We start from the raw sequence: 12,538 nt of genomic DNA on the forward strand, positions 1-12,538 counted from the left end.
AGATAAATTATTAGATTTGGTGTAATAAATAAATTAAATATCGTAGTTTATAAAATAAAAGATATAAATTCAGTGTTTTTCATTTGTTTAGATGTAAGTTATTAAAAATAAATAAAGTCAACTAAAATTAAACATTAGTGCCTAAAAGATCATAAAAAAGTCAAGACAGTTTTGTAACAATATTATGCAAAAAATTAGGTTGTATCGTAGATTTAAAATGCGTTTATCTCGAAAACAGTTGAGTTTAGCGAGATGAGTGTAGTATACCTTGTTTAAGTAAAAATAAGAGAATAAATTTGAGATACATCCATAATTAAAACATTCGTGAAGACTTTGTCACGTTCATTGACGTTTGGATCCGAAAAAATGTGTAGGAATCGGTACTGCCTTTAATAATACTTTAACAACGATAAATTTTGAATGTCACTGAAATACTAATTTTTAAAAATTACCCCCAAACCCCTACTCAAAAAAAGTTAATGGCCCCTCCCGAAAATCGGTCCTGGATCCGCCCTTGCCTCTTCTTCTTCTTTATGTGCCGTCTTCTACCGAAGGTTGGCGACCATCAAACGATAGGTTTCTCTGTTTTGTGCCGCATGTATTATGTTCGCAGCTTCTGGTATTTGAAACCATTCTCTCAAGTTTTTCAGCCAGGATTTCTTCTTCCTGCCCAAACCTCTTCTACCTTCAATCTTGCCTTCGACGATAAGCTGTAGCAGACTGTACTTATCATTACGGAACACATGGCCCAGGTATGACGCTTTCCTCCTTTTAACAGTTGTTAACAATTCCAACTCTTTACCCATTCGTCTCAATACCTCTGTGTTGGTCACTCTGTCTGTCCAAGGAATTCTCAGTATGCGTCGATACAGCCACATTTCTAGAGCCGCTAACTTCTTTATAGTTGCTGCTGTTAACGTCCACCCTTCTACTCCGTAAAGTAGCGTAGAGAGTACATAGCATTTTGTGGCGCGCCATCGGAGGTTAACGCTTAGGTTGCGGTTGCTTAAGAGCTTTCTCATTTTTATGAATTTGGATCTTGCTATTTCAATTCGGATCCTAATCTCTACGTCTGGGTCCCACTTATCATTTACTGTATATCCCAGATATTTAAATCGGTGTACTCTTTCAATACGTTCGGCTTCAATATTCAGGTCGATATGTTGAATGTTCTTTTTACTGATCACCATAAATTTAGTTTTCTTTCTATTGATCTTCAGTCCAAATTGGTTGCCAGTTGTATTTACTCTATTTAGCGTCATCTGTAAATCTTCGATGTTATCGGCTAGTATAACAGTATCATCTGCATATCGAAAATTACTTATTGGTACGCCATTAATCTTGATGCCCTCATTGTACTCTTCTAGTGCCTCTAGAAATATTTGTTCCGTGTACACGTTGAAAAGCAGTGGCGAAAGAATACAGCCCTGTCTAACCCCTCTAGAAATGGTTATGTTTTCACTCACCATATGTCCATTCTTTATGTGGGCTGTTTGATTCCAATATAGATTTTTTATAATCTGGATGTCCTTAGTGTCAAGTCCTGAAAGATGTAATAGTTCTATGAGTTTGTCATGTTTGATAGTATCAAATGCTTTCTCATAGTCGATAAAACAGGCGTAAACATCTTTCTGTTGATCCAGGCATTTTTGAATCAAGACTTGTATTGCAAATAGGGGCTCTCGAGTTCCAAAACCGCATCTAAAACCGAACTGTGTTTTACTTATGCTGTGTTCTAATTTTGCTCGTATTCTGGAATGGATAATACGCAAGAATACTTTAAGGGTATGACTCATTAAACTTATAAGGCGATATTCGCTACACGTCTTAGAATTGGATTTCTTGGGAAGGGGCACAAATGTAGATTTCAGCCAGTCCGATGGAATTTGACCAGTATCGTATATCTTATTGAACAGTTTCAATACTACATTCATGTTGTTCTCGTTAAAAACTTTTAAAAATTCGACTGGTATTTCATCGCATCCTGTTGCTTTCCCATCTTTCGTTTGATCTATAGCTTTTATCACCTCACTTTTCAATAGTTTTGGTCCATTCAGATCAAGAGAGTTCGTAGAAATATGACGATAATCCGTAAACAAATCTTTTATGTAAATTGCCCAAGTCTGTAACTGTTCTTCTTTATCTACAATAAGTTTGTTGTTGTCGTCTATTAACTTACCAAACTGTTTTTTCTTGTAAGTATAAGAAAACTCCTTAATTTTTTTATGCATGTTAAAACTATCGTGTCTTCGTTCTAGCTCTTCTATCTCTTGACATTTTTCTTGTAACCATTTCTCTTTGGATTCTTTTATCTTTCTGCTGACAGTTCTATCCAGTTCTTTATATTGTTCGGGATTATTCTTATTTTCCCTCCTTCTGTCCATGAGGTGTAATATTTCATCTGTCATCCATTCGTTCTTCTTCTTCCGCTCGTAGTCACCAATTACTTCTTTCGCACCGTTGCATATAGCGTCCCTTAAGTTGATCCAGTCTCTTTCAATATCATCCGTATTTGTTGTTAAAGCAACATTACTATTAATGCTATTTGTAAGCTTGACTTTTATCTCGGGATTTCTAAGTTGATCCATATCTCATCTTTTGTTATTCTGTTTCTGGATTAAGGTAAGGCCCTTGCCTCTACTTAATTATTTTACCGCAAAAGCAGATACAAAAACAAAACTGTCATAATATCAATAGCAAGTATATTCAGCCATATAGAATTTCATTAAGCAACCCAATTCAGAAATTTAGTATTTATCATAGCAGGCCTAGTTATTGCCAAGGAAGTTGATAGATAACAGATAAAAATTGTTCAATGTATGAATTAATGTTTTTGATGGTACGGGAGCCCAAGTGGGAATTTTTGCAGTTACTTAAGCGCGTCAGATTATCACATAGACAGAAACCTTGTACCCTGTAAATGTACCTCTACCATATTGGCTCTTAATACTGGGGAGTTCGTTAAGGGGGGCCGAAAAAAAATCTATCCTTAGAAAAACTCGAAATTGTGAGATTAAGATAAGGTAAGTTAAGTACATGCAAAGCACTGTATATTTAAAAAATCTGACGGTTTGGGCAGTAAGGAAATTTGCGAGCCACAAAGTTTCACAAGAAAAACAGCGAATATTTCGCTACTGAACGAAAATGAACATCAGATCAAAAAACTGAAAAATACACTTATTCGATATTTTTGAAAAATCTATCGAATGGCACCACGACACGACCCCCACGGAGGTGGGGTGGGGGGTTACTTTAAAATCTTAAATGGGAGCCACCATTTTTTATTGCAGATTTGGATTCCTTAGCAGATGGATCTATAATCGGATAAAACGATTGTTGGAAATGGAAAATTAAATTAAAAAATGGACAGTCCCCACTAAAATGGAAAACTTTTTTTGGTTTTAGGACCTAATCTTCACAACTCAATAGGTCCCCATAACGCTCGAGTGACTGCACATTTAGCATACTTTCCTCCCCTACTATTAAATTTTATTTCAGTACACAGTTTAGATTTTATCCAAGCGAAATGCGGAAAATATTAATTTCTTCGCTAAGATTTTTTTGGGCAATTTTAATATTTTATGATTTATTTTTTTATGTTGTATAAATAATCCAGAACTGTTCAGAATAGGCTGAATACAATTTATGTAGTTAACTCCTGATTCAGTACCACGAGAGGTTTTAGATCCATCAGTGAACCAACCATATTTTAATTCCCAATAACGTTTGGGACTTTTTGTTGTTTAGATGGTATAATTGTGTTAATCTTCTTGTACGATAAAGCTTGTACATATGTGAAATTATAAATATAATCTCGGGGGTAGGTATATGGACTGTATGAGGTTTGCTAGTTTTAAAGGGGAATTTAAAGGGTTTATCGACAGACAATATTAATATGTATATAAAAAGTCTTACCAAATTTCTGTGAGGCCTTGTGGCGCTTTGTGTTTTACCACGAACTCATGTATGCCGTAACACTCGCGAATTAACTGTCCGTGCACGACTTTTGATTGTTCGTATCGGTTAACGGTTATTGACTATCTAATTATTGTCTTTAACTATTTAGCGGACATGTGTAGCCAAACGAAAGCTAACACATGATAGAGAGAGATTACTAATTATGATGTTCGTTTTAGCCCAAAAAAAGGCTGTTCACCTTCAGGGGTACCTATTAGCAGAGAGAGTTGTTCACCCTCAGGCGAGCAATAGTAAAAGAGTTATGTACCCTTAAGTGATGAGTGGTACTCGAGTTGATCCTTCGACGGATCGTAGTAAAAGAGGGTTTTTTTCTTTCACTCCACTGTCCAAGCGTAGTTGTATGTATGGTTAGGAGTGAGGGTAAGAAATAGGAGGGATGAAATGGTACTATTGAACAGGGTTGGCTTTGTACTTATTGAAAATCAAGGGTTGTAATTCCAGATTTAACACAGCAAAAAATATATTATTTTTTACATGTGAAAATTGAACACTTCTTACCTTATCAGTAAAGATTAGTTCTAGTGTTATCATATCTGAGTTCATCTCAAAGATGGATTCCTCAGTTATAGACCCAGTAGTATTTGTGTGACTATTCAATACATAATTTGCCTTCAAGTATTTTTTTTTAATTACATTATGGTGTGCAGGCTATCACCGAAATATGTAATTCCAGCGAGGGAAGACCACAGCCCCTAAAGATTCCGTTCCTGTAGTATTCAAGGCTCCTATCACATTTAGAAGCGCTTGTCTTTGAAGGGTGCTGAGAGAGGTCGCACAAGCTTGCAAAGCCGTCTTTTTCTACTTCTACCAAAGTACTAAACCATAGCTGTCGGTCGTATCACTGATGTGATATAATAGACCACTTGATCTTGTCTTTGTTTGCTTCCACAAAGCATTTGACACAGTAAATGCAGTGGCTATATTAAAAGCACTATCAGAATGCAGAATAGATCACAGGTATGCGAATATTATTCGAAATATATACGAAAATGCGACAACAAACTGTAAACCTTAATTGCATGACTGAGAAGATAAAATTGACAGAGGAGTGCGACAGGAAGATACCTTGTCACCAATACTATTTATACGTCATGGAGTACGCATTTAAACGATTAGAGTGGGACTCAAAGGGTATTAGCAATGATATTAAATCATCTCCGATATGCCGATATCATTGTTTACAGACTACTTAGGAGAAGCTAGAGTTATGCGACAACAACTACAGTAAGTAACACAGAAACTATAGAAAAACAAAAATGATGGCCAATCTCGTCTCCAATAAGTAGCAAAGTAGCTAATAGAAATCGCCCATAGAACTTGTGGAAAAGGTTAACGCGAGACAACCAAACATGCGAGATACTCAAAAGAAGTTCCATTCGTCAAATCAAGCAACGCCTATTCTCTTATCCCTTTCGCCACTGCGGGGAACTATAGTTCCCGGTCGCTAGTTCAGGTTTACTGATGGCTATAAATATAACCGCTTTTACGTACAAATGAAATATTTCAGTAATTGATAGTCTACCGTCGACAATCAGCAACACTGGTGTCATAATATGATTGAATTTCCTAACCTAACATCGATGTATTGTGACACGTGCATGGCCGTCTGAGTTATTATTTTTATAAAATTGCAAGAATCCGTTACTTATTTCAATTAAAATAAAGGAATAAAGCGTGCAGACGTTTATACTATTTTAAGTAAGTAAAATAAAATAAATAGTTATTAAAATGTAAGGTGTTTTAGCAAACAATATTCTAGTGGAATCGTTTGTTCCCTATCGTAATTTTATATGGGATTGAAATTACCCATCAGTAATAAACTTTTTCTCTTTCAGACATGCGACGAAACCGATATCTTAGTGCAAAAGAGTTAGAAGAAGCTGTAAATAATATAACTGACTCAGAAGAAGAACCATTTTCAGCACCTGATGAGCCCGACTCTATTCCTGGAGACAGCGAAGATGAAAGTGAAGGAGGAATCCAAATGAGCAACAAAGAGGAAGAAGGTAATAGCAGTACTGAAGAAGCAGATATAAGCAGCGATGATAAATGTCATTCCATGAATGAAGAAACCGGTAATAGCGGGAGTGGCGAAGCTACTGACGTGAGTCCCAATGTAAACACGCATGTTGTATCTGATTCATTGGTAAATGATAAAGGCGTATTGGCCGTTAGATGGCAGGACACTAAAGAAGTTTTACTTTTATCAAACTGCCATTCACCATCTCTATCACAGATTGAAAGAAAACTAAAAACAGGCGAAAAATATACTTTTGATTGCGCTGAAGCTGTAGTATTTTACAATAAATATATGGGAGGGGTTAATTTGGCTGATCAAAAGATTGCAACAAATGATTTAGACAGAAAATCTACTAATTGGTGGCGTAAAGTTTTCTACAAATTGTTAATGGCATCTGTAATCAATTCATGGAGCATGTTTTCGTAAATTCAGAATAAAAAGGAGAAAATTCCTTTTCTTCATTATTTAGTACCTGTAGCTGAGCAGTTGATAAGTTTGGGGAGATCCAAAGCCAAAATTAAAACAAAAGTCTCTGGTCGTCCAGGTAGGCACAAAAAAAACAAAAAAATATGACAAATATTGAAGATCACCATCCAAAACAAACTAGCAGTAAAAGATGTTTTAGTTGTTCTCAAAAGAAGAAGGAAAGCCGTACAAAAACTTTATGTGTTGGATGCAATGTCCGGTTGTGCAAAAAGTGTTTTCTTACATTCCACTCATACGTGAATTTTTCATTTATACCTTATTTCTTAATAAACATTTGTTTTGTAATTGCTCTTTTTGTTACTGATGGGCAGGGCTGCTTTATTCATTAGGCAATATAGGCAGCTGCCTAGGGCGGCAAATTGTGAGAGGGCGGCAAAAATACTGTACAAAAAAATATTTGTATATAAAAATTAAAATCGAATAACAAGTATGTATGTTCATCTATCAATGAAATAGAAGTGGGCATTCATAACAAAAATAAAACAAACATAGCATTCTGTTATCTTAACACTATTTATTCAAAAAGAACGGAAGTCATAAATTTAGTGATTATTAGGCCGCCGGCAGCTGAGCAAAGGCGGTGGGCCATTGAACACATCAATATTGCACATTTCGCAGAAACTAAAGATTTGACTTGTCTACAGTAGGACATCGAGTTAGAGTTGGGATTTTCAAACTATATTATTACAAGTAGATAAGGTTCGTGCGTCGCTCAGATATACTCCAGGGAAATAAGCAAAAAATAGACCATGTTTGGGACACTGAAATATCGAGGTAGCTGATTACTTTTTTAGTTATTGTTGACTGTTAACCTATAGGATGAAAACCTAGAGTTCGCGTCCGTTTTTTAATTATTAACAATTTAGTGCAATTAACGCGATTTTTTCCATTTTTTGCACTTAATTAAAAAGCTAAATAGTTGACATAAAATTACAAAACTTATTTTTTTAGAACATTGAAAAACCTTTTTACTCAATGGATTTTGACCTTTCTTCTTTTAATTTGTATGTACTTTTGTGTACATTACAAATATGGAATTTGTCTCGACATTTATTAATTAATAAACAGTCTAATTTTTTTAAACAATTTTTGAAAAAATAATTTTTTCTCAAAAATCCATTTTTTGTAATCATACTATGTATCATTATTAATAGAAAAAGTTAAGGTATACTTTAATAAATAAATTATGTTCAATAAATAATTATTTAATAAAAATAATTTATTTATTAAAATATACTTTAACTTTTTCTGTGATCATTAATGATATGATTAAAAAATTAGGTTTTTGGAAAAAAAATATTTTTTCAGGGAATGTTTAAACAAATTATACCCTTTATTAATTAATACATTCGTAATAAAATTGAATATTTGTAATGTATGTAGAAATTACATAAAAATTTAAAAAATATTTCATACAAATTAAATAATTGTTAATAATTTAAAAAAACGGACGTTAACTCTAGACAGGAAACGGGTAGGTTTTCTTCCTAATAGGTCTACAATAACTAAAAAAGTAGTCAGTTACTTGAATATTTCAGTGATTATGAAAATTGTGTCACATCGTGAATCAGCTTCAGTGAAATAACAGTTAAAAAATAACGGCTACTGCTATATTTAATAACAGGCTTAAAAGATATTAAATGTTAATAAAAAATTTTTTTGAACTCTTATACAGTATGTCTGGGTAACTTGGAACCTATTGAAAACTTTTTATTATCAACTTTACGAAAAAAAGATATTCTTTATTAGAAGCTCTGCATCGTATAGAATCTAAGATGCAAGCATCATATATCACATTTTATTAATTTTATACCTTTATATTTCACAAGTACCTTTATATTTCACAATATCGAAAATTGCTATTGAAAAGTTATTTGGAATTAAAAACCATGTTTCAATATACAATTGCATTTCGTCCTGTCGCCCGGGGAGGGGGGTTAGTTAATTTTTTTATTGTTAAATAAAGCTATAAACACATAGTGCTTGAGTAATGTTTTCAATGCATCTCTCATTTAAAATCGAAATCGAACGAGTAGGCGCGCCTAGCGCCTACAAACAGGCAATTTCTACATATCATACATTTAAACCCCCTGCATTGGGTACAGGTCAAAACGCTCAAACGTACTTATAATATTAATATGTAACATTACGCCTGATGTAAAATAAATAATATTTTTAACACATTTCCAAACATTATTTGAAGAAACAAACATTCTTATTTAAATTAAAAATTCTGCTTGCATTTTTTTTTCGCAAAAATGGTACATGTTTGAAGGGCGGCTACTAGAGAATTGCCTAGGGCGTCATTTGACCTAAACGCGGCCCTGCTGATGGGACCTTAAAATCCCAATCAAAACTACTGTTGGGGCCAGAAGTTCCCACCTCCCTATAACGGACAAATGAGAATTTTACGACTAATTATATACATATTGTGTCTAAATTAATAATTTTGATTGTAAAACTGAATATTTACAGTCTCTTACATGTAAAAATGAATTCAATGGCGAAAGGGTTATGCTACAATAATTAATAGCTCTCGAAGAAATGCTCTAACAGATGAAAACATTGAAAAATTAGTTATCTTAAAAGCCAATAAAATTAATCAGTGAGTGTGAGTGATGTTATACGTTATACGGTTATACTAATAATTATCAATCGATTATTAATTCTTAAAATTCTTATTTTTTTATTTCAGTTGGAATTTTATGTACGGTATTTTATGTTTTCATGACTCATAAATGAATATGTTTAGAGATGCAGAGATAATTATTATCTTCTTACCTTTTTTCGGGTTCTATATTCGAATGTACTCGAAATAAGTACCCAAAAAATTTGGGTAATTAATTGTACTTTGAGTATTGTACTCTAAGTACTTTTTTTGAGCAATGTACTTGGTACTCTGTACTCGTTCCTCAAATATGAAAAGTACCCGATACTCTGTACCCGAGTACAATTTATCAGTACCCGGTCCAGCTCTGCCGTTAGGTTTATGGCACCTTCACACGTATCTGATATTGATGATTATATTACCGAATTAATATTACTACATCAGGGGCCTGATTCTAATTCATTTCGACAGTCGCAATTTTATTTCGACACCGCCATGACAGCCGGAGAGTATAGCGATTCTTGGGGATATTAACCTTATCATGTTGAGACTGCTCAAAATTTGGGTTGGCGCTTCGGTTTCTTGGATTTTGTTGATAGTCTGGGAAAATTATCGAAAAAATACCATTTTTGGGAAAAATTATTTACCAGCTATTTTATTGCTAAAATCGAATCTTAAGATTGCATATATTAGTAATATGGGGTATGACAAGTCCGCAGAAAGTGTGTTATTTTATTTATAAACAAATTAGCACTCCTAAATCTTCTTTTTTTTTCAATTAGTGGTCTGTAACTCCTATAATTTTTCCTTTGAGCCAAAAACACTCAAATAAAAATTCACCGTAATTTAGTTCTGCACAAAGTTATTTTTTTTCCGATTTCCTTCAACAAAAATTTTACTCAGAAAATCCGAGTTTTCCCAAAAAATCTGCCATTTTCAATTAAAATTTTAGGGAAGTACCTAATTATTTATCAATAATTAAATAATTGAAGACATGAAAGATTTATTATAGTAGATTATACAGAGGGGCTAAATTATGGAATAAATTCATTTCTTTAAAACGGACGATTTTGGAGCAAAATCCCGAAAGAGGTCGATTTTTATTTTTAAATTACAATTTTTTGGCATATATTTCATACTAGTGACGTCATCCATCTGAGCGTGATGACGTAATCGATAATTTTGTTAATGGGAATAGGGGTCGTGTGGTAGGTCATTTGAAAGGGCGTTTAATTCTCTATTCAGTAATATAAACATTAATATCATTAGGTATTTATACAGGGTTGCCAAAAAAAATTTTGAATTAAATTAATTGGCGCAACAAGAAGAATGTATGTAATTTATTTAACTCAAAATACATTGTACTGCTGTCAGAAAATAGAAAAAAAGGTTTATTTCACAAATAAACATTTCTTTTCGCTTAAATTAAATCACAAACAGCCTCCCTCTTACCTATTGGCAGTTTGAACTTTTAATTTAAGCTAAAAGCAATGTTTATTTGCAAAATAAACATTTTTTTCTATTTTCTGACAGCAATAGAATGTATTTTGAGTTAAATAAATTACATGCATTCTTCTTCTTGCGTCAATTAATTTAATTCAAATTTTTTTTTGGCCTCCCTGTATAAATAATGATATTAATGTTTATAATACTGAATAGAGCATTGAACGCCTTTGTAAATGAGCTACCTACAACACGAACCCATATTCCTATTTAAAAAAATAATTACGTCATCACGCTCGGATGGATGACGTCACTAGTTTGAAATATATGCCAAGAAATTTAATTTAAAAATAAAAATCGACCTGTTTCGGGATTTTTCTCTAAAATCGTCCATTTTAGAGAAAATGAATTTATTCCATAATTTAGCCCCTCTCTGTATATCAGGAGACCGGCGACAATCTAACCAATAGTTTAGCAATAATTAAAATGTTAATTAAAAAATTTCGGTCGAAATCATAACCAGAAAGATTATGATACACCAGAATAACTATGATTTTCATATAAAAAAGCACTATACCTATTCAACGTACCTTACAGGATTGAAATTGGACCATTTGAGCGGTCTCAGGAATGTTATAAAGAAACAATTTTTTGGCTTATAAACAAATAGAACCCCTCAGAAAATATTAGATTAAATTAAATTAAGTTAACGCTGTTGAAAAGAGCACGGCTTCTGTGTCCTTTTCGAAGAAAAACAAATTGAATTGCGAGGAGTGATTCCAGGTATAACCGGTCAAATTTGACCGGCATTTGCGACAGAGTTATAAACAACAGGATTTTAATCTTTGAACCATTAGATACCTTTTAATTCCGGTCCTCTTTGTACATACAAATTTTCATATCTTCAAGACACTCATAACAAAAAAGATTTATGTCACTGTCACCAAATTATTTAATTATTGATAAATAATTACTTCCCTCAAATTTTAGTTGAAAATTAAAGATTTTGTTTGGAAAACCCGAATTTTCCGAAGAAAATTTCCGTCGAAGGAAATTGGAATAAATTATCAATGTGCAGAATTAAATTACTGTCAATTTTTATGTGAGTGTTTTGGTTTAAAGTTAAAATTTTCGGAGTTATAGAGCAATAATAAAAAAAAAGATTTCGGAGTGCTAATTTGTTTATAAACAAAATAGCACACTTTCTGTGGACTTTGCACAGCTATATTACTAATATAGGAAATCTTAAGATTTGATTTCAGCATGTCCAGCAATAAAATAGCTGGTAATTAATTTTCCTTGTTTTTTACTAATTTTCCCAGATTATTACCTCACATCTTTCATTGAGTTGATGATTCATGTTGTGGACATTCTCAATTATTATATTTCTAATTTACTATTCTATCTAATTCCTCAAAACAAGCAAATTTCAATTAAACCCAGCTATATTATAATACCTTTTGATTTAGTTTTCCTTGCAAGAAATAAACAAAACACATCTAAACTAAACCTAACCTCGCTTTTGGCCATTCATTCATCTCCATGGTACAATAAAGTTTCATTTTATTGTACCATGATTCATCTCCGTGTCAAATAATTTCGACAGTCGCCATATTGAAAGCGACTTGTTTTTGGTCGAAATTTGATTTAGAATCAGGGCCCAGCAGTAGAAAAATATACTTACATGAAATATGTCACCAACAATTATCACACAATCATTTGCTTTGGCAGTAAATGAGATAAGCGTCCTGGGAGTCAAATTCTCCCCAAATATTCGGAAGACTTGGTCATGATTTGAAAGCAGTTCTGGTACACCGTCCTCATCAAACTCAGGTTCTTTGTAGGCTTTCTCTAATCGGAGCCCCAATACAATGGGTTTTAATGTAACTGCTTGATCGATCACTTGCCTTCTTTGAAGGGATAATCTGAAAAAAGAAATGATTATATAATATATTTATAAATCTTTAAAAAGGGTAAACCCTGTAGTTAACTGTATACCTTCG

General features: G+C 33.1%; 1 protein-coding gene across 1 annotated transcript in view; it reads right to left on the minus strand.

The window, feature by feature from the left end:
- LOC114326773 (unextended protein) overlaps positions 1-12,538 on the minus strand; it is a 366,939-nt gene that overhangs the window by 265,260 nt on the left and 89,141 nt on the right. The window contains exon 2 of the mRNA XM_028275204.2: positions 12,220-12,460. Within this exon, the coding sequence (XP_028131005.1) occupies positions 12,220-12,460 (241 nt within the window). The remainder of the gene's footprint in view (positions 1-12,219; positions 12,461-12,538) is intronic.

Source organism: Diabrotica virgifera, chromosome 7 (genome assembly GCF_917563875.1).
Source record: "Diabrotica virgifera virgifera chromosome 7, PGI_DIABVI_V3a".
NCBI classification, from domain to species: Eukaryota; Metazoa; Arthropoda; class Insecta; order Coleoptera; family Chrysomelidae; genus Diabrotica; species Diabrotica virgifera.